At 40.1% G+C, this 25,904-nt stretch overlaps 1 protein-coding gene across 3 annotated transcripts in view; it reads left to right on the plus strand.

The window, feature by feature from the left end:
- The window catches only part of scube3 (signal peptide, CUB domain, EGF-like 3), a 233,417-nt gene that overhangs the window by 160,764 nt on the left and 46,749 nt on the right, over positions 1-25,904 (plus strand). For 2 of the 3 annotated variants that reach the window (XM_060937716.1, XM_060937718.1), the window contains exons 7-9: positions 1,941-1,991; positions 16,332-16,448; positions 20,240-20,362. In XM_060937716.1, coding sequence (XP_060793699.1) covers positions 1,941-1,991; positions 16,332-16,448; positions 20,240-20,362 — 291 coding nt within the window. The remainder of the gene's footprint in view (positions 1-1,940; positions 1,992-16,331; positions 16,449-20,239; positions 20,363-25,904) is intronic. The other variant, XM_060937717.1, reaches the window with a different exon arrangement.

Genomic DNA, 25,904 nt, shown 5'->3' on the forward strand with positions numbered 1-25,904 from the left:
ATGAAACACGTAGCAGTGCATTTTTTTCCCCACTGCAGGAGAAGTCTGTATATAAGCAAAGCAGGCAATCCTAGTGGCGTTCTCTCCAGGCATTTTAGCGCCATTAATGTTAGTTTGTTCCTGAACATGACGTATGAACAGGTGAATGTGCATTCTCATGCACAAAATTAGTACAAAAATTAATGTAGCCATAAATATAAATATCTTGTGCCAAATTATTATGGCACGTTACAAAAATAAAGAAAAAAATCTGAGTCCTCGTCTCCAATTTACAAGTCCGAATGCAGTTAATGCACGAGTCCGAGTCCAAGTCCGAGTCATCAGTGCTCAAGTCCAAGTCAAGTCATGAGTCCTTAAAATTAGGGCACGAGTCGGACTCGAGTCCGAGTCCTGGACTTGAGTACTATAAGCCTGGCAGGTTGAGACAAAACCCTCATTTAAATCATAAGATAGAATGCAATGTTTAGTGATTCTCTACCTCAGTAGAGTACCATCACGTTAGAACTCTGGTGTGATCCTGTGGAGGCAGTGCTACAGACAATATCTCAAGAACCTTTCTAAATTTAGTTTTCTCATGTCTGCATGTAAAACTGCAATGCCGAGAATGATTTTGTTGTTACTATTTGTAGAGTTGTGTGATCAAATGGCATGTCTGGCTATTGATATAATCTACTTATATGTTTGACATGTCTCAGGAAGATGTTCCATTGGTAATTGTCTTCGCTAAAGCTGAAGCTGCTAACTGCACGTCCAGGTGCCACCGGGTGTCTCATAGCATTCTGATCACTGAACGCCAGCACGACTGACTCAGCTTAGCACAAATGGGGGTGTTAACCACACTCTTTTTTTCTGTTAAGCTTTTGGTGAGAAGATATGCTGGAAAGTGTTGTCAGCCAGACACAAGATGTTTACCAGGCAATCAGTTCTCAATATGTTTCCTACATATTTCTGAGATTAGGGAATTCTCTCTTGGTTTTTGTTTAGTGTGTAATCAGTCTTGATCTCAAAGTATAATTCCACTATGAAACATGGAATATCAATCTTTATAATTCATGTAACCTTCAACAGCCTCAGAGATTTATTTTGTAATGAAATTTCTTTGCTTTTCTTTTAAACTTCTTTCATCAAGGTCAATTTTCACTTTGATTAACAATTCCCAGAACTGCTTATTATTTTATTGAGTAAAGGATTAGCTTATCAAAAAAAAAAAACACAAACCAACATTGCTAATAATAATGAGTAAAAACCACTCATTGGCAGTTAATTTTATGCTAGCACTCTTGCTAGATGCAAACATTCTTAGCTGGTTAGCTGTTTATTTCATGAAGTGTGATTCACGAAATCATTTTTCACTACCACAATGTTGAAAATCTGTTGATGTTCTAACTGTTGGGTAATTTGCCATGTGGTGGTTTTCCTCAGACTGTTGCCCTTTTTTTTTTTTTGCGCTAAGCACACTGTGTGAGGCCTGTTCTTGCTTGGAGGCTTGCTTTAAATGTCGCATGCTAACTGCATGATTGCTCTCGTAAGTGCAGCTCTCACTAACACAAATCTGACTCGCGCCCGCCTGTAACTCATTTGCTTCCAACTGTGACAAGTGCAACCTCAAGGCCCTTTATTGCTATCATTAGAGTGACACTGTAATTTCGAGCAGGTTAATCAGGTCAAGGATTCAGATTGTAAAAGAGTCAGGTCATTATTGTAAACAGTCTCAATTAACTGAAATGATGGTAATGAATTAAATGTCGAAATGAGCGGGTGAGAATTGGAATACGTCAAACTAGATGTGTTACTGCTTAAGGGAAACCAAAGAGCACTTTGGTTAGCCCTGGTCGCAATAATAAATGTCTCCTCACACTTTGGCATATGGGTGAACGTTAAAGCACTAAATCCATGTTTTTCTTTACGATATGTGTATGTCTGTGTGTGTGTATGTGCAGAAGAAAGGAGTATCCAGCAGCAGCTACATCAGCCACAGCTGTTACCCAATGGTAAATATCTGTAAATCTGTCTCTTTAGCTCCAATCCTATATGGCTCTACTCCTATTGGTGATGCTGGAACTCTACTAACTGAGCAGCGGTGCTTATTAACTTTCCCGCACTTCTCCAGGTGCAACTTTACCGATTTAGAAGACGTCTTCCCTTTAGTACACAGGGAAAAACTCTCATGAGTGGCAATATTTACTTCGGTTGGTACATTCTCAGGGCGGTCCATTCTGAAGTGACATGCATGGCAGCATTGTAAAATCATTCCATATAGGAATATGAAAAATAATATGAAAAATAATGTCCAGTGCCTTTTCTAAATAGTCAGTATTAAAAGAACCAACTGATGGACACTTTTTCCTCCCAAGGTTCTTTGCAGTTTAATTGCTGGGAGTGAAAGGTCAAATACAAATCATCCCAATCATACACTTAAATTAAACAGTGATGTTTCTGCTCAGTGTTCAAGGATCAAAAGCACTTTGGCTCCAATACAAGGCAACATATTTTTGTACACATTTAACTCATGAGCCTAATATTTGAATAGTTGGATCTACAGCATGTTCTCAGCATGGTGGCCGTGGCCTTATCTGGGATAGTCATGAACACTTCAGAGTGGACCGCAGCTTCTGTTTCAATCAATACAAGATTAACCCTGCATGAGAGCACCTCTTCTTTCCACCATTCAAAATATTACTTTGAGAACAAACATGGCTGCCGTCACCTAACAGTATGAGTTACTGCATCAGTGATCCAGGATGCATCATATTCTTCGGCTTATCAAATTCCCAGCAATGGAATTAAACCCATAAATACTAGATTTAATAGACACATTTTGAAGGAAAACTCCACTGTGAACAACTTGCATATTAGTCTTTACAATTAACACGTGAACTTCAGTAATGTAGGTTTATTTTTGGAATGAAATTCTGAGTTGACATTTTTGGTGTAAACTTCCTTCATTGAGGTCAATTTTCACTCTTGGTAATGATTTCCTATATTACCCACAATGCAGTTTGACTGCCTGCTGACAGTGGTCCGGTGAGATTTAGCCCTTGCTCCAGCTTTAATCTCAAGAGAGCGATGCAGTTGTGCTTTAGTCCGTCCAGCTCTCTCACCCTTTTATCTGTCACCACAATGGCATCACACTTGTCATCTTGTAGATCACTAACTAGCCAAGATGAATCTCATCTGCGTCATGTACACCATCGTTCAAAAGTTTGGGGTCACTTTGAAATTTCCTTATTTTTGAAAGAAAAGCACTGTTCTTTTCAATGAAGATCACTTTAAACTAATCAGAAATCCACTCTATACATTGCTAATGTGGTAAATGACTATTCTAGCTGCAAATGTCTGGTTTTTGGTGCAATATCTCCACAGGCGTATAGAGGCCCATTTCCAGCAACTCTCACTCCAGTGTTCTAATGGTACAATGTGTTTGCTCATTGCCTCAGAAGGCTAATGGATGATTAGAAAACCCTTGTACAATCATGTTAGCACAGCTGAAAACAGTTGAGCTCTTTAGAGAAGCTATAAAACTGACCTTCCTTTGAGCAGATTGAGTTTCTGGAGCATCACATTTGTGGGGTCGATTAAATGCTCAAAATGGCCAGAAAAATGTCTTGACTATATTTTCTATTCATTTTACAACTTATGGTGGTAAATAAAAGTGTGACTTTTCATGGAAAACACAAAATTGTCTGGGTGACCCCAAACTTTTGAACGGTAGTGTAGCTGCATCGCATTCTGGGACTTTGAGTCCGGCGAATGCACTGATATCTTTACTATTTCTATGCCGGGTTTCTCATTAATATAAAGTTGAACATCACTGGAAAATGGTGAATGAGTTTAACCCTGTGACATCAACATGGCACCCAAGTGCTACCTTCTCACGAGAATGATGATAGTACAGCACCAACCAATAAATTATCACCAAAATCGCTAAACCCCTCAGAAATATTTAAGTATAAACATATTTAATGTGTTTCACTGTGGATTTTTCCTTTAAGTGGAGTCACTTGATTAATCGAAGCAGATAATTAAAAAAATAAACAAAAAACACTAATATTATTGAACACACTATTTGTGCTGGACTCAACGTTAGCATGTTGACTCTTCCAGTGCTTGTTTGCTGGCATGTTTCCATTTCCTCACTCTGACCTTAACATGAAGACAACCTTTGTTTAACTCCTCAAAGTCTCTCTACAATTTGTCAGCATGTTTCTTTCAACTCGTCCTTTTTTTTCCCCTCACGCTGAAGACTTTCGCCACTTTCAAAAGGAACAAGTATGTTTGCACAGCAGCCTTTTAACATCACAGCAGGCTTAGCACAGACTGCTTGGATCGCGTCTCTTTAAGCCTCATGCCAAGGCCTTGTCATATTTACCAAATAGCTTTACCTCAGGATGCATGTTCTGGACTTGTTTTGAGAAATTCGTTAAGCAGTAGTGCCAACTTTCTGCAACTTTGAGCAAGGTTCTGAAGTGGAGCTGGGCTCAGTGGAGAGTTTCGTTCAAACACAGTAACTTTTCCAATCATAATGGTAATTTAGACAAACACTAAGAGGCTCTGCTTTTATATGGATTTTGGCACAGCAAACATGAAACAAATGAAAAGTTTCTATGAACAATTAGACTCTTTTTATTTCATTTTCTACATATTTGTTGCTTTAGACTAGGCAGTTTGTCTTGGCCTTGTTTTAGTTACAGTCAATAATTACCTGACTTTTTACCAAAGAAATTTAGGAAAGGAACCGAGGGATTTATCCTGTAGATGGCAAAAAAACCCTCACCTTGGGAATGCTAACTGTCATAAACCAATCTTGTTGATGTTTTCTTTTTCTAATCTTTACTCTTCAAGATTTTCAGTTTTTCTATGTTTTTAGAAGCAGTTTCACAAGTTTCATAAACTTCATCTTTTCAACCTCAATCTTGATTTTGTTTTTGTCTCAATTTTGTCTCAGAAACCCTTATATCTAGCAAAATGCTGACTCATATTCGGTTTTTATGGTACGTAGTATATGAAAAGGTTCAATCCATGACTAAATAGATAGAACAAAACTAATTATCGTTAAGTAAATATTGTAACTACCTGGAAACATTGGAAAACTCTTAGAAAACACCCAGCTGTCAGGACAGTTAGCATGGTGTGTGAGATCTGCACATTCCTGTTAATGAACGCAGTCTTTCTTTGTCTTTTTTGTTGCGTCTTGTGGGATCCCAGTTCCGATGCACATCTCTAATTTCAACTTTTCTGACATTCTTTCTTGTTTTTAGAACATTTTGGGTTTTGTGCAATCCATATAATCCACCCATTATCCGTAACCACTGATCCTGTGCAAGGTTGTGGGCAAGCTGGAGCCTATCCCAGCTAACTATGGGCGAGAGGCGGGGTACATTCTGGACATGTCGCCAGGTCATCACAGGGCTGACACATAGAGACACACAACCATTCACACTCACATGCACACCTACGGTCAATTTAGAGCCACCAGTTAACCTAACCTGCATGTCTTTGGAGGAAACCGGAGCACCTGGAGGAAACCCATGCAGACACGGGGAGAACATGCAAACTCCATACAGAAAGGCCCCCGTCTGCCTCTGGGCTCGAACCCAGAACCTTCTTTCTGTGAGGCGACAGTGCTAACCATTACACCACCGTACTGCCCTTCCATATAATCGTGTTTGGTTACATCTCTACTCTGATATTTTGTGCTGTCATGCTGGCCGATGCTGGTTGGGGAGCCGTATGAAGGTAACATAGCTAAGTACACTAGTGTACCAGTGTTTTGTTGGTCCAATTTGACACAGTTTTCAGTAGTCTTACAATTGCTATGCTGCACATTATATTGGTGGAGTTTTCATCAGTAGATCTCACACTGAGATTTCATTATTCAGTTTTGTTTAGTAAACTTAAGAATTACTGGATAATTAGTAAATAATGTTGAACTGTTTGGGAATCCAATCAAACTTGTGGTGATATAAACATCCGAGTGTCTATTTTTCGCCAATTACATTGAAGACCAAAAGCAATAGGGCAGAAGTTAATGGAGGACCAATAGAAGAAGTAAATAAATGACTAACTATAAACAGACAGAGGTCTCGTTCCTGATTTATAACAAGGATAAACATGATATCTAATATTTGTTTAAACTTTAGCAGTCCATCTAAGTAGTTTTTCTTGGAATGTTCAGAAAGTTCCTCTAAACTAAAGCCCTATAAAATGTGTCAAGCACCATTTGGGTTTTTCCTCACTCATAGACGTAGTTATGCAATTGTAAGTCTGCTTTAAAAAAAAAGTTATGAACACACCTATGCCAGAGAAATAATCAACTGACTCTAAATATTTTGTTGCGTTCTGCCCAACTGATCATTACAGTCTGGTGCAGTTACTGGCTTGCTAAGTGTTTTTGAGGCATGCCATTACACCCACCAGCAGTGCTTTCTTTATTCTGCTACAGTCTGCCAACATCTCTCTCTCTCTCTCTCTCTCTCTCTCTGCTCTTTTTAAAGAAACATTTGCTTTCTAATGTCTTTAAAGTGTTGCTAAATCAACAGCTAATAAGTTGAAGGATAAAATTCCAACATTTCCACCTATACTGTGTATAACCAACAGTGTAGGATGAATAGGCCACAAAATCTACAAGATCTTCTGGCACCAGAAATCTACTGTAGAACTGTGCTTTTTACCACACTTGCTCACTGATCCAGTACCAAAGGTTCTAATCATGTGGCTTTTGCACGATATTGAAACAAATAGGAACAAAAGAAACTCAGCATTTGTTGTTTATTGGTTATATTTGCTGTGTTAATAATAATTAAAAAAAATTACACAGATGGCTCTGAGCGGACATTTCGCACCAACATTTAATGCTTCCAAATTCAGTGTTACAAGTTGTCAATAGAGTAAGAGCAAATTGCTAAGTAAGACATGCTAGCAAGGTAAAGGTTCATCACTATTCTAGTGTGGATAGCGAAGCTGTTTTTCTCCTTCTCACAAGTGCAGTGTAATGACAAACATTTATCTGTCGAATGCAAACTTTAGTGTAATGAGGTTTTCTGTTGAGGACGTACAGTGGTGCTTGAAAGTTTGTGAACCCTTTAGAATCTTCTACATTTCTGCATAAATATGACCTAAAACATCGTCAGATTTTCACACAAGTCCTAAAAGTAGATAAAGAGAACCCAGTTAAACAAATGAGACAAAATTATTATACTTGGTCATTTATTTGAGGAAAATGATCCAATATTACATATCTGTGAGTGGCAAAAGTATGTAAACCTCTAGGATTAACAGTTAATTTGAAGGTGAAATTAGAGTCAGGTGTTTTCAATCAATGGGATGACAATCAGGTGTGAGTGGGCACCCTGTTTTATTTAAAGAACAGGGATCTATCAAAGTCTGATCTTCAGAACACGTTTGTGGAAGTGTATCATAGCATGAACAAAGGAGATTTCTGAGGACCTCAGAAAAAGCGTTGTTGATGCTCATCAGGCTGGAAAAGGTTACAAAACCATCTCTAAAGAGTTTGGACTCCACCAATCCACAGTCAGACAGATTGTGTACAAATGGAGGAAATTCAAGACCATTGTTACCCTCCCCAGGAGTGGTCAACCAACAAAGATCACTCCAAGAGCAAGACGTGTAATAGTCGGTGACGTCACAAAGGACCCCAGGGTAACTTCTGAGCAACTGAAGGCTTCTTTCACATTGGCTAATGTTAATGTTCATGAATTCACCATCAGGAGAACACTGAACAACAATGGTGTGCATGGCAGGGTTGCAAGGAGAAAGCCACTGCTCTCCAAAAAGAACATTGCTGCTCATCTGCAGTTTGCTAAAGATCACGTGGACAAGCCAGGCGGCTAGTGGAAAAATGTTTTGTGGACGGATTGACCAAAATATAACTTTTTGATTTAAATGAGAAGCGTTATGTTTGGAGAAAGGAAAACACTGCATTCCAGCATAAGAAGCTTATCCCATCTGTGAAACATGGTGGTGGTAATATCATGGTTTGGGCCTGTTTTGCTGCATCTGAGTCAGGACAGCTTGCCATCATTGATGGAACAATGAATTCTGAATTTTCCAATGAATTCTAAAGGAAAATGTCAGGACATCTGTCCATGAACTGGATCTCAAGAGAAGGTGGGTCATGCAGCAAGACAACGACCCTAAGCACACAAGCCGTTCTACCAAAGAATGGTTAAAGAAGAATAAAGTTAATGTTTTGGAATGGCCAAGTCAAAGTCCTGACCTTAATCCAATCGAAATGTTGTGGAAGGACCTGAAGCGAGCAGTTCATGTGAGGAAACCCACCAACATCCCAGAGTTGAAGCTGTTCTGTATGGAGGAATGGGCTAAAATTCCTCCAAGCCGGTGTGCAGGACTGATCAACAGCTACTGGAAACGTTTAGTTGCAGTTATTGCTGCACAAGGGGGTCACACCAGATACTGAAAGCAAAGGTTCACATACTTTTGCCACTCAGAGATATGTAATATTGGATCATTTTCCTCAACAAATAAATGACCAAGTATAATATTTTTGTGTCATTTGTTTAACTGGGTTCTCTTTATCTACTTTTAGGACTTTGTGAAAATCTGATGATGTTTTAGGTCATATTTATGCAGAAATACAGAAAATTCTAAAGGGTTCACAAACTTTCAAGCACCACTGTACATTGGGCCTCATTTATGAAACTGAGCATCCACACAAAAAACTTAGCATTCATGAAAATCCCAGACATTCAGAAAAAAAAAACGTTTGTATTCTACTCATGCTTCTGAGTTTTGTAAATTTACACATAAGAACTACATTTAGGCCATGAGGAACCCATGGTCTAATGGTCAGAGAAGTAGCTTTGGGACTAAAAGATAACCGGTTTGATTCCCTGAACCAGCAGGAAATGCTAAAGTTCCATTGAGCAAGGCACCGAATCCCCACTGTCCCCCAGGCTGCTTTGGGTGCATTGTATGTCACTCTGGATAAGAGTGTTTGCTAAATACCAGTAATATAATAACTAATGTCAACCTTGGTTTGATTGGTTTCAACTCATATAATGAATTACCGCAATTTTATATATGGTAGGGATGTGCATCTCCATCACTGAGGCTGATGTTATACACATCTTGATACATTGGCAGCAATCTGATCCAGTAAAGACACACATGAAGTGACTACTATGCGATACAATATGATTGGCCCCTACCGCCATGCTGTGCGAGTCGTCATGATTTGATTCAACTCGATATGATGCAGTGCAAAAGAATATGATGCGATGCAGTTCAAAACAGTAGCTCTTCCTCCTTCATGATAATCTGTGACTTGCCCGGACACGCCTACAACTTGTATAATACTTCGCTGACAGACTTGAGGAGAGTTGGTTACTGACAGCAGTGGAGATGAGAGTGTAATTGAGAAACAGCTTAGAGAGGAGGAATCAATCTAAATGTAAAATTGTTGGTCAGAAATTATTGGTCACATTTGTAAATAATAAAGGCATAGGGCCTCTCCTAATATATATATATATATATATATATATATATATATATATATATATATATATATATAAATCTGATTTTTCTAATGCTAGAAACAATACATCCTGAGTTCATCCCAAATTGTATCCAGTGTACACTGAATCAGGACAATCACATTGTGAACTTTGATGCTGGTGCATCTTTAATATATGCATTATACACTCCCCGGCCACTTTAATAGGAACTAGTTCTTGATTCTAACGCTACGTTCACACTGCAAGGCTTAATGCTCAATTCCGATTTTTTTGTGAAATCCGATTTTTTTGTGAGGTCGTTCACATTAACAAATATATGCGACTTGTATGTGATCCTCAGTATGAACGAAAAGCGACCTAAAAGTGTTCCGCATGCGCACTGCAGGATACGACGACGTCACACGCAGTGAGCATGGCCAGTGTTTACGGAAGTAAAACCGCCCGGTTGCGGTATGACTCATCCAATCTAGCTTGAATAGCTGCATCCCCCCAAATGGAAATCAGCTCCCTAACCTCTGCGTCCTTCCATTGAGAAGATTCAGAACCTTCACAGCCCGAAGCGTCCCTCGCATTGATGTCATGCGCAGGGGCGCAGATACGTTTTTTGAACTGGGGGGGACAAAAAACTGGGGGGGGACAAAGCTGCCAGCAAACCAACCCCAACATGCCTGTCAAACTTGTTGTTAGTAACCATAGCAACCAAGCTCGAGCTCACAACCTGTGCAGTCTGCGCAGCTCAACCAACCGAATATCAGTCTTTGTTTTGTTTTATGTGAGTTGTTGCAACTATATGTATACACTGCTGTGCACCTCAATAAACCGAATGGTAATTAGTCTTTTGATTTTTCCGTGAGGTTTGCCTTATGCAAAGAAAGACAGCATAGACGTTTTTTCCTCCCTATAAGTAGGGGGGACCGAACGAGGTGAATTTAAATATGACTCGTCCCACCTTCTATCTGCGCCCGTGATTATGCGCCATGTTGTTGTAACTTTTTTGAAAGACACGCCGCCTACTTCAGCGCAGAATAGTGACGTTTGTGGCTTGTTGATGACGTGTAAGTCGGATGAATGCGACCTGGCAGTTCAGACTGAAGTCGCATATGAAAAGAGCGGATAGGAATCGGAATTAGCACCACATATCCAAACGGCCTGGGTCGGATTTGAAAAAATCGGATCTGTGTCGTTCATATTGTCAATAAAAGATCGGATACAGGTCACATATGGGCGAAAAGATCGGATTTGAGTCACTTCAGCCTGCAGTGTGAACGTAGCCAAAGATTCCTGTTCTTGGCTGGCAGGACTGAAACCCAATGTGGTCTTTTGCTGTTGCATGCTGAGATGCTTTTCTGCTCACCACGTTTGTAAAGAGTGATTATATGAGTTACTCTATCCTTCCTGGCACCTTGAACCAGTCTGCCCATTTTCCTCTGACCTCTCTTATCAACAAGGCGTTTGTTTCCACGCACAGAACTGCCGCTCATTGGGGGGCGTCGTGGCTCAGGTGGTTAAGGCACCGTGCCATGAATGCGGGCGACCCGGGTTCGATTCCGGCCCGAGGTCATTTCCCGATCCCTTCCCGTCTCTCTCTCTCTCCAGCTCGTTTCCTGTCTCTGCACTGTCCTATCCAATAAAGGTGCAAAAAGCCCAAAAAAATATCTAAAAAAAGAACTGTCTCTCACTCAGTGTTTTTTGGTTTTTCGCACCATTCTGTGTAAACTCTAGAGACTGTTGTGTGTGAAAACCCCAGGAGATCAGCAGTTTCTGAAATACTTAAACCAGTCCATCTGGCTCAAACCAACACCCACAGTGCCCAGAGCATTTTTTAAGGATTTTCCACTAGGAGACCAACTGGTCTGGGCAATACAATCACAGGCCCCAGAGTCCATGCGGCTGCACCGCTGCGACATATTCTGTGATGCAAAATGGTTCACCAATCACCATACAGACAAACACACTACAGTGACTACACAGCTATCAAGAGCAATTACCAAGCACAAATGTTATGTCAAAGACACTCAAAGTTACACAGTAATGACATCAGATTCTGACATCAGCCATCTCAGTAACCAAATTTTAGTTTTGTTTTTCTTAACCAACATGATCTTGTGTGTATATCTTATAACATACAACCCCGATTCCAAAAAAGTTGGGACAAAGTACAAATTGTAAATAAAAACGGAATGCAATAATTTACAAATCTCAAAAACTGATATTGTATTCACAATAGAACATAGAAAACATATCAAATGTCGAAAGTGAGACATTTTGAAATTTCATGCCAAATATTGGCTCATTTGAAATTTCCTGACAGCAACACATCTCAAAAAAGTTGGGACAGGGGCAATAAGAGGCTGGAAAAGTTAAAGGTACAAAAAAGGAACAGCTGGAGGACCAAATTGCAACTCATTAGGTCAATTGGCAATAGGTCATTAACATGACTGGGTATAAAAAGAGCATCTTGGAGTGGCAGCGGCTCTCAGAAGTAAAGATGGGAAGAGGATCACCAATCTCCCTAATTCTGCGCCGACAAATAGTGGAGCAATATCAGAAAGGAGTTGACAGTGTAAAATTGCAAAGAGTTTGAACATATCATCATCTACAGTGCATAATATCCTCAAAAGATTCAGAGAATCTGGAAGAATCTCTGTGTGTAAGGGTCAAGGCCGGAAAACCATACTGGGTGCCCGTGATCTTCGGGCCCTTAGACGGCACTGCATCACATACAGGCATGCTTCTGTATTGGAAATCACAAAATGGGCTCAAGAATATTTCCAGAGAACATTATCTGTGAATACAATTCACCGTGCCATCCGCCGTTGCCAGCTAAAACTCTATAGTTCAAAGAAGAAGCCGTATCTAAACATGATCCAGAAGTGCAGACGTCTTCTCTGGGCCAAGGCTCATTTAAAATGGACTGTGGCAAAGTGGAAAACTGTTCTGTGGTCAGACGAATCAAAATTTGAACTTCTTTATGGAAATCAGGGACGCCGTGTCATTCGGACTAAAGAGGAGAAGGACGACCCAAGTTGTTATCAGCGCTCAGTTCAGAAGCCTGCATCTCTGATGGTATGGGGTTGCATTAATGCGTGTGGCATGGGCAGCTTACACATCTGGAAAGACACCATCAATGCTGAAAGGTATATCCAGGTTCTAGAGCAACATATGCTCCCATCCAGACGACGTCTCTTTCAGGGAAGACCTTGCATTTTCCAACATGACAATGCCAAACCACATACCGCATCAATTACAGCATCATGGCTGCGTAGAAGAAGGGTCCGGGTACTGAACTGGCCAGCCTGCAGTCCAGATCTTTCACCCATAGAAAACATTTGGCGCATCATAAAACGGAAGATACGACAAAAAAGACCTAAGACAGTTGAGCAACTAGAATCCTACATTAGACAAGAATGGGTTAACATTCCTATCCCTAAACTTGAGCAACTTGTCTCCTCAGTCCCCAGACGTTTACAGACTGTTGTAAAGAGAAAAGGGGATGTCTCACAGTGGTAAACATGGCCTTGTCCCAACTTTTTTGAGATGTGTTGTTGTCATGAAATTTAAAATCACCTAATTTTTCTCTTTAAATGATACATTTTCTCAGTTTAAACATTTGATATGTCATCTATGTTCTTATTCTGAATAAAATATGGAATTTTGAAACTTCCACATCATTGCATTCCGTTTTTATTTACAATTTGTACTTTGTCCCAACTTTTTTGGAATCGGGGTTGTAGATCTTCGTTTTCCTTGTTAAATGTATACTTACATGGTACTTGGTTAATTAATTGCAACTGATTGAACCAAATGATAAGACATAACTTGGTTTAAAATTTGGTCTCCCAGTGAAGCTGGTTTGGCATTGACTAGGAGACCAAATCTGGCCACTGACTATGTTAAAAAATGCTCTGACAGTGCCACAGTGAAAGAAAGTCACACTTTGAGATCATCATTTTTCCCATTCTGATGTTTGAAGTGAACATTAACTGAAGCTCTTGACTTGTAGCTGCATGATTTTATGCATTGCGCTGCTGTCAAGGGATCGGCTGATTAGAGAACTGCAGAAAACAAATATACTCCTAATAAAGTGGCCAGTGAGTGGATGAGTGTACACCCAAGTTTAAACTTCATATTTTTATGATGTGTACAGCCTTTAGCAGACACTTCTGCCTTTCAGCTTATACTCTCATCATTCAACTGAAGTCAAAACATCTTCCCACTCCTGCTTTTCAGCCTTTGCTCTTATTGTTCATTTTGTGCTCCCAGCTGTCTGTGCGCTGAACTTTTATGGAGTTTTGTGGGTGTCACTACATGCAATTGAGCTGTGTCAGGAATGTGCTTTGCACTTTATGGGTGATCAACATGCACACAAGAACAAAGAAAATCCTTTCAGAAACTTTTGTAAATCCAGCAGAAAATTTTTGTTTGGTTTGGCTTGCACAAATATTTACACACAGCCTAACTAAAAGACTGATAAATGAGGCCCAATGTGTGTAAAATGATTGGAACAAATAGACACATTTGTTGAAATTACATGAGATCTGGTTCTGATCCAGGACCATTTGGGATTAAATAATAACCAAATGAGTTGCATGGAAGTCAAAAAACAAAAAGTATTATGATTTTGATTGCATTTTTTTTCCACTTGCAAGCAGTTTTTTGTTCTCCCCCACAGAATATTCTGTTTTGTTAATGCTGTGTCATTACTGTCAGGCACAGTACTGAGCCATTTTATTTCTCAACCTGCGCAAAAGTATTATTTTTCAAAAACATCCCAACAAACATTCAGTTTACAGCACGAATGAATAGAATTATCATATGGCCTGAAACCTGTGGAGGGTTTTTTTTTTTCTGTCATATTTTTGTGAGCAGTTGAAATAAGAAATAGTCATGGGGCAAATTTATTGTCGTTTTACTGCTGAATAAAATTTATAAGCTCTCCATCAGTGAACCTTTTCTTCAGTAGTTTCAGTACAGCTAATATATGAACTTCTTCTAGTTCACTCATTTCCTGTCCTGCTAAAATGTCACTTTCAATTATTGTGTCTCAATGAATTATTGTATAGAAAGGATACTATGAAAGAGCCATTACCTAACAAAATTATTTTAGGGAAAGGCCTTATCCTTTCTCATCTTCATCTCAGTTGTGACTGGCTGGGCACCGATCGCATTGTGGTCATATGGTGTCGAGTTTAATACACAAAATAACAGCCAGAGTACCAAATAATGGAAAGACCAGGAAAAGCAGGGATCGTATTTGGGCTACTTTGATGCATCTGACCAAAATCTGATTTGAAAGCAATGTACACTTTCTATTATTCATGTTAATATTAGTGCTAGTGTGTTTTTGCTATAATCCACGTTTTTAACTGCAGATATGTTTTCAGACCTGGAAAAAGAAGTTCTCTGGGAATGGATTCAGTTTAAACCTCTCAGAGGAGAACTGATTTTTTCAGAACTCAGAGCATTTATTTATTCATTTGGAAGTAATTTTGTAATAATCATAAAGTGCCCGAGGCAATGTGCTATGAGGTGTCCTTTCTCTCCATCTGGATGGTTTTGGCTTCTGAGGAAGCCAAAAAGGTCTTTGACCCACACTGGCCACTTGTTCATTTTCACTGTGGTTCTGATTTTCTTGAAGCCTCTCCATTAGGAGTTGTTTAAAATAGATACTGTTGCAGTCAAAAGGGAAATAAATCCACCTTGAGGACAAAAAAAATGACCCCAACTGATCCATCCAAATGGTATTTCTATTATTTCTAATCAGTGAGTGTGACAGCTTACATCACATTTAGGAATCACTTTTAGCTAAGTGATTTACAGTTGAAGCAAAATCTAAAAATTAAAAATTAAAAATAAAACAAAATAAAAAACACACACTTTAAGGTCTTGCTCATTTTCCTAACAGCAGCTCTTTTGGGATTTGAAATCACAACCTTCTGGTCACTTCTGGAAAACCAAATCTTAGAGAAAAATATCCACTCTGAATGACTTGCATATTAATCTTTATAATTAACACGTAATCTTCAACAGCATCCAGGATTTATTTTATATTGAAAACTAAGTTGACTCAGCTTTAGCTTAATTCTTTCATCATGGTTTATTTTCTCTTTGGTTACCTCCATTACCCACAGTTCCATTTGACTTACCTGGAGATAGCAGTGTCAGTAGGATTCATTGGTACCTAAAGAGAGCAGTGCAGCAGCACTTTATTCCTTTCATCTGTCCAGCTCTCTCACCTCCTCATCTGTACACTCTGCCGAAACAAATCAACTTCCAAAGCTTCAGCTTTCATGCTAAAACCAGCATCAACACCATCATGTAGATAGTGAACCAGATGAGTCTCTGCCATGACTCTGCCTCTGTAGCTGCATTGCATTCTGGGACATTTAGTCCAGCATTTGCACCAACATCTCCACTGCTCACTTTTTACACTGGATTTCTCGTTAATATGACTTGCTGGATGGAACATGGCGAGTGAGAATAAAAGTTTTGCTTTGTTGTTTTTCGGAGCTAACAGAAAAACTTGTATTTATGATTGTTGATTTTTTTTCCTACATTTTGCCATTGCGACTCTTGCTAGCAATAACAGTGTTCCTCTGTGATGTCAACATGACACACAGCGTCTCATAGGAATAATGAAAATATACCACCAACCAACAAATTAGCACCAGAATCACTAAATATGTCACAAAAACAGGATATCAATATCAATAGATTTTCAAAATATTTCAGGATGGATAGTTCCTTGCTAAACCTAATGTTGTAATGTCATTACCAGGATTTATGAGGTCTTTTTTTTGTGGTGAATCTAACTATCATATGCATGTGTGTCTTCAGAGACGTGTGCAGTGAATAACGGAGGATGCGACAGCACGTGTCACGATGCTCTGACAGGGGTGCGCTGCAGCTGTCCAGTCGGATTCACTCTCCAGCCTGACCGTAAGACCTGCAAAGGTAATGCACAGATACACACACACACACACACACACACACTTACTTCCCCAAACTCATGCACGCAACATGGTCACATGTTGGGGTTTTTAAATATGGCTTAAGAAGGAGCAGAAAGAAACAATGGCAGCAGCCAAAAGAAGAAGAAGAACAACAACAACAACCAAGAACAAGAAACAAATTGCTTGCAGCCATGGCAGAACAAGATAGGAGCACGCCGCTTCACGCCCAAGGGACTTATTTTGTCCAGATGATGACAATCACTTTCAGAGACGGACGCCTCATTTAGAGAGATGAGTCACTCTTAATCAGAGCCATCTTTGCAGATTCAAAGCCAATCAGAAATGGCAGATGATAAATCAAGCTCTTCATGCTAGAAAGCTTATTCCCGATGAACCACTACTTTTGAGGCGCAGACTGGTATTAAAATATCCGTCCTGTTCTGAAATGTTCCAGAACCCTGGCACTAGTGGTCATGTGGCAGATTCAAATCAAAGAACACATATACAGTGTGTTCAAAAAAAGGGGAAAGATTGGGATATTGGTATCTTATTTTAATTTGAACATTATATCATGAGATTTTTAAATACTTTGACACTGAAAGATTTGTTACATTTTAATATAAATTTCTAGAAAGATGGCTTGTATACAGTCAGTGTAAATGCTTGGTGACAGTGGAAACAAGATATAACCTTCCAGAATATATTGACATTTTCCTCAGATATGTTGGTGAACTACGAAAAAACAATTCCTTATGACTATACTTCCACTGTATTTACACTTAGAATTCATGGATTCCAGCATTTTGCAAAATGTCCATAGTGTCTCAACTCAAGAACGTGCAGCTGTTAAATCCTCTCATACAGTGGTGCTTGAAAGTTTGTGAACCCTTTAGAATTTTCTATATTTCTGCATAAATATGACCTAAAACATCATCAGATTTTCACACAAGTCCTAAAAGTAGATAAAGAGAACCCAGTTAAACAAATGACACAAAAATATTATACTTGGTCATTTATTTGTTGAGGAAAATGATCCAATATTACATATCTGTGAGTGGCAAAAGTATGTGAACCTTTGCTTTCAGTATCTGGTGTGACCCCCTTGTGCAGCAATAACTGCAACTAAACGTTTCCAGTAGCTGTTGATCAGTCCTGCACACCGGCTTGGAGGAATTTTAGCCCATTCCTCCATACAGAACAGCATCAACTCTGGGATGTTGGTGGGTTTCTTCACACGAACCGCTCGCTTCAGGTCCTTCCACAACATTTCAATTGGATTAAGGTCAGGACTTTGACTTGGCCATTCCAAAACATTAACTTTATTCTTCTTTAACCATTCTTTGGTAGAACGACTTGTGTGCTTAGGATCATTGTCTTGCTGCATGACCCACCTTCTCTTGAGATTCAGTTCATGGACAGATGTCCTGACATTTTCCTTTAGAATTCGTTGGAAAATTCAGAATTCATTGTTCCATCAATGATGGCAAGCCGTCCTGGCCCAGATGCGGCAAAACAGGCCCAAACCATGATACTACCACCACCATGTTTCACAGATGGGATAAGGTTCTTATGCTGGAATGCAGTGTTTTCCTTTCTCCAAACATAACGCTTCTCATTTAAACCAAAAAGTGCTATTTTGGTCTCATCCGTCCACAAAACATTTTTCCACTAGCCGCCTGGCTTGTCCACATGATCTTTAGCAAACTGCAGATGAGCAGCAATGTTCTTTTTGGAGAGCAGTGGCTTTCTCCTTGCAACCCTGCCATGCACACCACTGTTGTTCAGTGTTCTCCTGATGGTGGACTCATGAACATTAACATTAGTCAATGTGAGAGAGGCCTTCAGTTACTCAGAAGTTACCCTGGGGTCCTTTGTGACCTCGCCGGCTATTACACGCCTTGCTCTTGGAGTGATCTTTGGCTACATCCACACGACAACGGCAACGAGATTTTTTTTAAAATATCGCGTCCACATGGGCAACGGATCAGTAAAATATCAGGTACATATGGCAACGCAACGCTTGCTGAAAACAATGCAATACACATGCCACACCTGTACATGCGCTGTAAGACGGTCCCATCGGAGACACCAGAACAATAGAAGAAGTAGACGCATGCGCATAAACTACTTCTTCTGTACCATCAGCCACATAAAGTTTTGATTATTAATCAGTAGCGTAAAATGAAAGACGCGGAAAGAGGAATGAATGGGGGTAGATGGAAGCCGGTATGCCAACATTCTGATATCCTCCAGAATTCTTTAATGGTCCGGAATAAATTGAATGCTACATGTTGATGGATTACTTTGTTCTTCTACGCCCTTTTTGAGGAATGTATTGTCGGATTTAAACCAACATCTGAAGAGGTGAGATCGCTCCTTTTTTCCCTATTTTTGCTGGCGGGATTGTTTTTGTTTTTGGAAAGCAGTGAAAATATTTTGTAAGCGCGTTTCATGAACCAAGTTATAGGATTTGTTGAAAACTCGCATCGAGTTCGTTACACTTCTACTCAGCGTGAAGCACTGACAGTCATGTGGTTGTGATGTCATCGTAAACAAATCCATTCTACTCATCCAGACGACTTCGCAACGGACCCGTTGCCAGTTTTTTCCACTCTGGAACCCGTTCTCAAAAGATTTCGTTTTGGGGCACCCAAAATGCCGGTGCCGTGTGGACGCCAGGCTGAAACGATAAACAATTTTATCAGATTCACCTGAATCCGTTGCCGTGTGGACAGGGCCTTTGTTGGTCGACCACTCCTGGGGAGGGTAACAATGATCTTGAATTTCCTCCATTTGTATACAGTCTGTCTGACTGTGGATTGGTGGAGTCCAAACTCTTTAGAGATGGTTTTGTAACCTTTTCCAGCCTGATGAGCACCAACAACGCTTTTTCTGCGGTCCTGAAAATCTGATAATGTTTTAGCTCATATTTATGCAGAAATATAGAAAATTTTAAAGGGTTCACAAATTTTCAAGGACCACTGTAAAGCTAGACAGCCTTTCGATTTCATAAAATCGGTGAAATTTAGTTCCCTCTGAAATTTGGTCATTGTGATATCTGTTTATTTCTACAATATCTCACAAAATATCAGGTCATTCTTTGGCTGGGAGGTTATTTAATTTGAGGGGATTCCCGAGCAAATAATGTGCATGAAATCGCTCGTTTCGTGCAGTCAAACAGACAGAGGAAGTCCAGTTTACCTTTGACCGTGCACTGACAGTTACATCATTCTGTTGCTAAACAAACAACTGATCACACCGAGGTGCTCACTGACCGCCGATATTTATTAGTTTGGCCCTGCGTTTCCTTTCTTTCGCACATAACATCTTTTTTTCTTGCTTTCCATTACTGTAGTCAGTCTTTCCAGTTTCATTCGCACACTCACATCCTCCTATTTCAAATTTGTATCCCACAATGCCTTGCGTGAACAGGGAAAGCCCACCGCATAGTATCTTGAATTGTGTCATGGTGATGCAGGAAAAAATAGCAGAGAATTTAGGGCCACGTGGCCCTAAATTCATTAATTGTTCTATTTAAAAAACTAATAAAATTGGAAGTCTGTGATTCGAATTCAGTAACTTCCGGTCCATTAAACAAAAATAATTGGGTGTCAGGGAAAATTCTTTTTATGACCTAAACTTGAAAAATCTGAAAAGCAGTCTACCTTTAAAGATGCATCTCCATTTTCTTTCTAGAAATTCTAGAACTGTGTTTTGTTTTTTCAGCATTTTGTTTGTTATTGTTTTTTTCCTTTACATTTCCAACATTCTTGAATCTTGAATCGATTCCAGATATCGACGAGTGCCGCATGAGTAACGGCAGCTGTGACCAGATTTGCCGGAACACAGTAGGAAGTTTCGAGTGTAGCTGCAGGAAGGGCTACAAGCTGCTCACCAATGAGAGGACCTGTCAAGGTAGGAACACACTTTGCTATGGAATTCTGGTCATTTTCCATGTAGTCCTCAAAGTATGTTTACATATGCAAGCGACAAAGCAACAGCTGACCATTTGTTTTCTATGTATGTGCACAAGAAGGCACTGCAATTTCAGTGACATTTCTCAATTTTCTCAATTCTGTGCAATTTAGCTATGACTCAGTAAGGTGACCAGTCCCAATAACTGGCTTAGATGATCAGTTGGACCAATCATATGGCGCGTGTGGTCCAAATGTTCTTCAGTTCTCCATTCCCAACTTTAGTTCCTACCCACAATTACTGTGTGATGCTAAAAATGGAAGAAATATTCATAATCATGGTTTCATTTTGTCATGTCAAGACCTTTCATTAAATGTATACAGCGTATATAGAAACTTGGAAGGAAGTGGTAGAGACTGATGGTGCTTCTGGTGAGTGTATATAGATAGTACATTTAGCTTGCTTTGCTAAACTACCAACAAAGCTAGTCCGAAACCAAGAAAAGTCACAAATAAATACAACAACTAATTTTATACACTGAATGGTGTGTTATTTAATTTGTCTTTGACTAGTTATCTTTAGGGGTGGCATGGTGGTGCAGTGGTTAGCACTGTCACCTCACTGTGAGAAGGTTCTGGGTTTGAACCTTGCAGTCGATTGGGACCTTTCAGTGTGGAGTTTGCATGTTCTCTCCATGCCTGTGTTGGTTTCCTCCAGGTGCTCCGATTTCCTCCGACAGTCCAAAGACATGTGGATTAGGTCAACGGGCTATTCTAAATTGCCCATAGGTGTGACTATGAGTGTTCGTCTCTGTGTTAGCCCTGTGATAGATTGGTGACCTGCCCTGGGCGAACCCCACCTCTTGTCTGAAGTAAGTTGGGATTGGCTCCAGGTTCCTCCACAACTCTAATGGATATGCATTATAGATAGTGGATGGATCATTACTAGCTATAGTAGCAGTTGCTACACATCAACAAGAGACAAACTACAAATGACTAGCATGAACATAAGGTCAGGATCCTCTCCTCCATTTACATCCTTATAACCTTATTGAGTTATCCTCATTATTTGTGAAGCCAAGGTGTGGCTATACAATGCGTCTTGTGACCCAGTTCACCCCACACATCAGTAAATTGAACCAGAGTTAATGGCATAGTCAGCACACTCCACTACCCCATTCCTCCTGCCGTACATACAAATTGAGGTACTTCAGAAGTGAGAATCTTTCCCTGGCTTGGTGCCATGACAGTGATGGAATAAATGCTCGGTAGGAGAGCAGGAACTCGGCCACTGAGCAAACAGAGGATCACGCTGGGTCATGCTGAGCCGAGCTGAATTGCAGGTGTTGGGAATTAGAGCGAGCGATCTTCTCCACCTCCCCCAGCACACACATCTGGAGGCCTCAGGAGAGCAAAAAGCAAATAGAAAGCCTTCAGAGTGAGAAAAGCGAATGGAAATAAAAGGAGGAGGAAGAAGGAAGGGCAAAAGAGAAGAACAGAGCAGAGGACATGTTTTGCCTTTCATTTTGTCCTTTTGTGTGGTCGTCAGTAAGCATATTGAGATAATCAAGAACTTTGGTATACTCAGGCTTGGCGTTCCAACAGTGTTGTTTCTGTTTTCTTTCACCCATTCTCTCTGTCGTTCTTTCCTTTGTTGTTTGATTTCCTCATTTGCTTTCCCTCGATTGCTCCCCGTATATCATGGCATGGATTTTTGTTGGGTTTGATTCATTTTAAGACCTCAGTTTAGGAGTTGTTTGTTAGCATTGATGCCTTCCTACAGAGTATAGCTCAGCTAAAACCAAGCTGCCAATCACACCAACCACACACTGATTTAAAAGTGAGCCATCTAACTGCTGTGTGGAATATTCCTGTCAAACTGGAGAGAAAAGTAGCCACAAACTCTTCCTGATTTTCCTTCCTGTCTTCTTGTATATACTTTTGCACAGAACTTGGTCACACTGTGGAAGATTTGGGGGAATTAATTTAACCAGAAGTTGCAGTCTCAGATTGATAGTTGGCTTACTTTATTTACAGTCATTTGCTACTATGCGTTTATGATCTCCAGAAGTAGTGACTGCAAAACCCCGACATCCTTTTCCCCATATCAGACCTATCATTTAGACCCAGCATTTATGCTCCACCCAGACTTTGCTCCATGACCTGTGGTTGTTTTCTTTCCCCACTCCCCACCAGGCCATGGGTGAGATTGTGGGAACATTGTCAGCACTTTAACCAAGCTGATGGATATTGCCTTATTACACTTCTATGAAACCTGCTGCTTTCTTCAAATCGAACAGGGTATGATTTGGGGGGAAGGGAGGGTTCCACATGGGTTCTTTGGATTCGTAATGGTTCCAGTTTTCTAAACATTTTCTACTTGAGTCTTTTTTCCCCTGAAAGGGTTATACATAGAACCTTTAAGCCATTCCAGAAAGTAGTCTCAGAAAAATAAAGGTACTAAACTGTATCTTTGTTACTGGGTGGTACACTTAAGCATACACCTTGGCACCTTTAGTATGTGTCTTTTACCTAGAGCGATGCATATAGTGTGCCTTTTAACTTTATTGTAGAAGGCATTTACAGTCCAATTTTGTGCCTTAAATCTTACTCTCCATACATGTTTCCAAGTGAAAGATGCATATTAAAAGGTACAAAATATAAGGGTACTACCCCAGCAACTAGTTAACTAGGTATAGTTTTGTACCCTTTTTTCCCCGAGAGTGCTTTCAGAGGGCAGTAAGAGTACCCTTCCACTTTATGAAAAGGATTCAAGTTGAAACTTTTTTGGGGATGCTAAAACCATATGCATCCAAAGAACCCTTCAGGAGCATTCCTTAAATCATATACAGAGCCATTTAAAAAAACAAACAAACACCCTGCTAAACTGTTCTAGGATAATTACAGTGAGTAAGATTTACATTGGTAGATGGGAGATTTTTTTCTTAGATTCTTTTCAAGGATCACCTAAGCAGAGTGTAATTCATGGTACGGTATGGCAGTATGTAAGTTTATGGCAAGGGGTCTTAGGAGGGGGTGTGTGCAAAGTTTTGTATGCTGTTGTTATCATAGGGAAGAGGTAGGTGTGGGCTGTCAGGGAAAAACTCTTATCTTTATCCTGTTCTCCACACAATGCTTCTTAAGTGCACCCTAAGGTGAGAGGTCAAACAAATTGCTTAGCTCAGCAGTTTTCATCTACACTGCTGCATTACTGGTGATTTCCCTGTTCTCACACACCTAATTCAATTCATCTGGCCCTGATATTATTAGACCTATATTTGTATCAGGTATCTCATTAAAAGCTATCTGAAAGATTAGTTGGTTTTCTCTTTAGGGAACTCAATAAAATCTACAGAAGGTTGATAAATTAAAGCAAAACCTGGTGGTGCTGTGGGCACCATTTATTTTGCTGGTTTGGGTCCACTTCTCTTGTCCCCTTTTATGGAAACATCACTGCAAATCAATACAACATTCTTTTGACTGATGATCTACCTAATTTAATACTGTTCCAAAATCTCCCATAAGTGTTTGACAGTGCTTGTCAACACTATCATCAAAACACCAACTGAGGGAATATGTGAGGGAAGGATGGTGCTCATCTCTTCCAGTACATTTCCAGTACAGAGAATCAAAGCCAAGGTGCACCACCGTTGCTCTGGTGCCTTTTTATGGCCCAACACCTTATGAAGGCACTTTTATGTTGGATTTCCTTTCATTTACCACTTGTTCCTCTCTAAAGGTTACAAGCAGAGATCCTTTAGAAAGTTAGAACCATTTACCACCCAAAGAACTCAAGTTCCAATACAGGAATTGATGCCCACTGCTTTAGTGATCAGGGTCTGTTGTTGTCAGAAATAATTACTGGTACTTGTTAGTAATCATGTCTGAAGGTTCAGTTTATGCACAGAAAATGCTAAATCTTAGCATACATTTGGTTTGACCTGTGGGGGAAATCTTTTGGAGAGGGTTCCATGTATAACTCCTTCTGGACGCAAAGGGTGATGAGATCCTTTGAGGAATTTTTTTGAGGAATTTTTAAGCACAAAGTAAGCTCATAATTAGCAAACAACTCACAGTATGAGTTTTGCTTATGTGGCTAATGATCTTGCTTGGATTAACACTGCTATAAACCAATATTTATACTGGAAGAAGAGGAGAAAGGTGTTTTAGTCAAGTACTTGTAAAAAGGTCATTCTTTCCTTTAGAAGAGCTACCTGAACTCTTTGTCACACACTTGACCTTTTGATAATCCTCTGAGAGCAAAGTGAATGCCTCAGCCTAAACAGAGATGGCTTTTGAGCTCTGAATGCTCTCTAAAGCCGGGTGGAACGTGTAAACAGAATTTTTGCTTTATCTGGTGTTGACCGTCCCCCTGGTTTCCTGGCCATCATCAACCCTCAGCTTCAATCAATCAGGATGGGGCTTGTCCTTCACCACCTTACTGAGGATCTGGACACATTCCTTAGCCATTGCTAAACCTCCCCCGCACCATCCTTAGCAGGCCATTCAGACTTGCCCCTTATCTGATTGTGCCCTTGTATCCCTTAAGAGAGGCTGATAGAGCCCATATCTCTGCTCTGTAAGCAGACTAGTTGTTAGCTTTTTTTCTCAGATGGCTATTGTTTCAAATTGGCAGTGGCTAAGATTAGCAGTGAACAAAGTTAGCATCATGGGTGCTAGGGTACCATGATGAAATTCTTTCTCTGTGGAATCTTTCTTCCTCAACCTTGTTGATGATTCCTCGGACCCACTCAGTTTGTTGCCAAATCTCATATCTATGTTCTCAAACTTAACTGTGCTAGCTAGCACGTACACAGGCCTACTGCCACCTACCCCGCACACACCCACATTTTTCCACTCTTTCCCAAAACAAGAGGCCCTTCGTAATGATACAAGACCTTCGCAATTTTTTTTATTTTATTTTTTTACTTTTCAAGGGTTATGAAGATATCGTGCTGCATAGACATGACCCACACCCACAAGACCCACACAATTAACAGATCCACTGGAAAGGAATGGAATGGAATGGAATGTGGTTTGGAAACATTGAAATCAAGTGAACATTTGGCCTGCTGGGCTACAGGATTTTGGAGGAGTATTTGAGGATGATTGATGCATCTTGAGGGTCAGAAAGCGAGCATCTGGGTCCACTGGGTGTGGAAACCTGTCAGTGGTACCCTGCTGTCCTTCTGAACCTGTGCCGGTCTCTGTGGGGGAAACAAAGACCAGGCTCACTTAATGAATCTGCCAACAGCTCATAAACCATTTCTGATGAAGCTTGAGAGATCTGGGCTGGGAAAAAATGGGGAAAAAAGAGTGTTATATAACACATGCAGTTTGGTCTAGACGGCATAATGCTGAATAGCAGAAAGAATGAACTGTATAATGTCGTATAATTGTCCAAAATCAAGTCAACTTTTGTAAGCACCAGTACCTGAATGCTATAGTATTGGTTGTTTAAAGCTAACTGCTTGGGAAAGCCATGGCCTAATGGTTAGAGAAGCAACTTTGGGGACCAAAAGGTCACTGATTCAATTCCCTGG

Source organism: Neoarius graeffei, chromosome 13 (assembly GCF_027579695.1).
Source record: "Neoarius graeffei isolate fNeoGra1 chromosome 13, fNeoGra1.pri, whole genome shotgun sequence".
Lineage (NCBI taxonomy): Eukaryota > Metazoa > Chordata > Actinopteri > Siluriformes > Ariidae > Neoarius > Neoarius graeffei.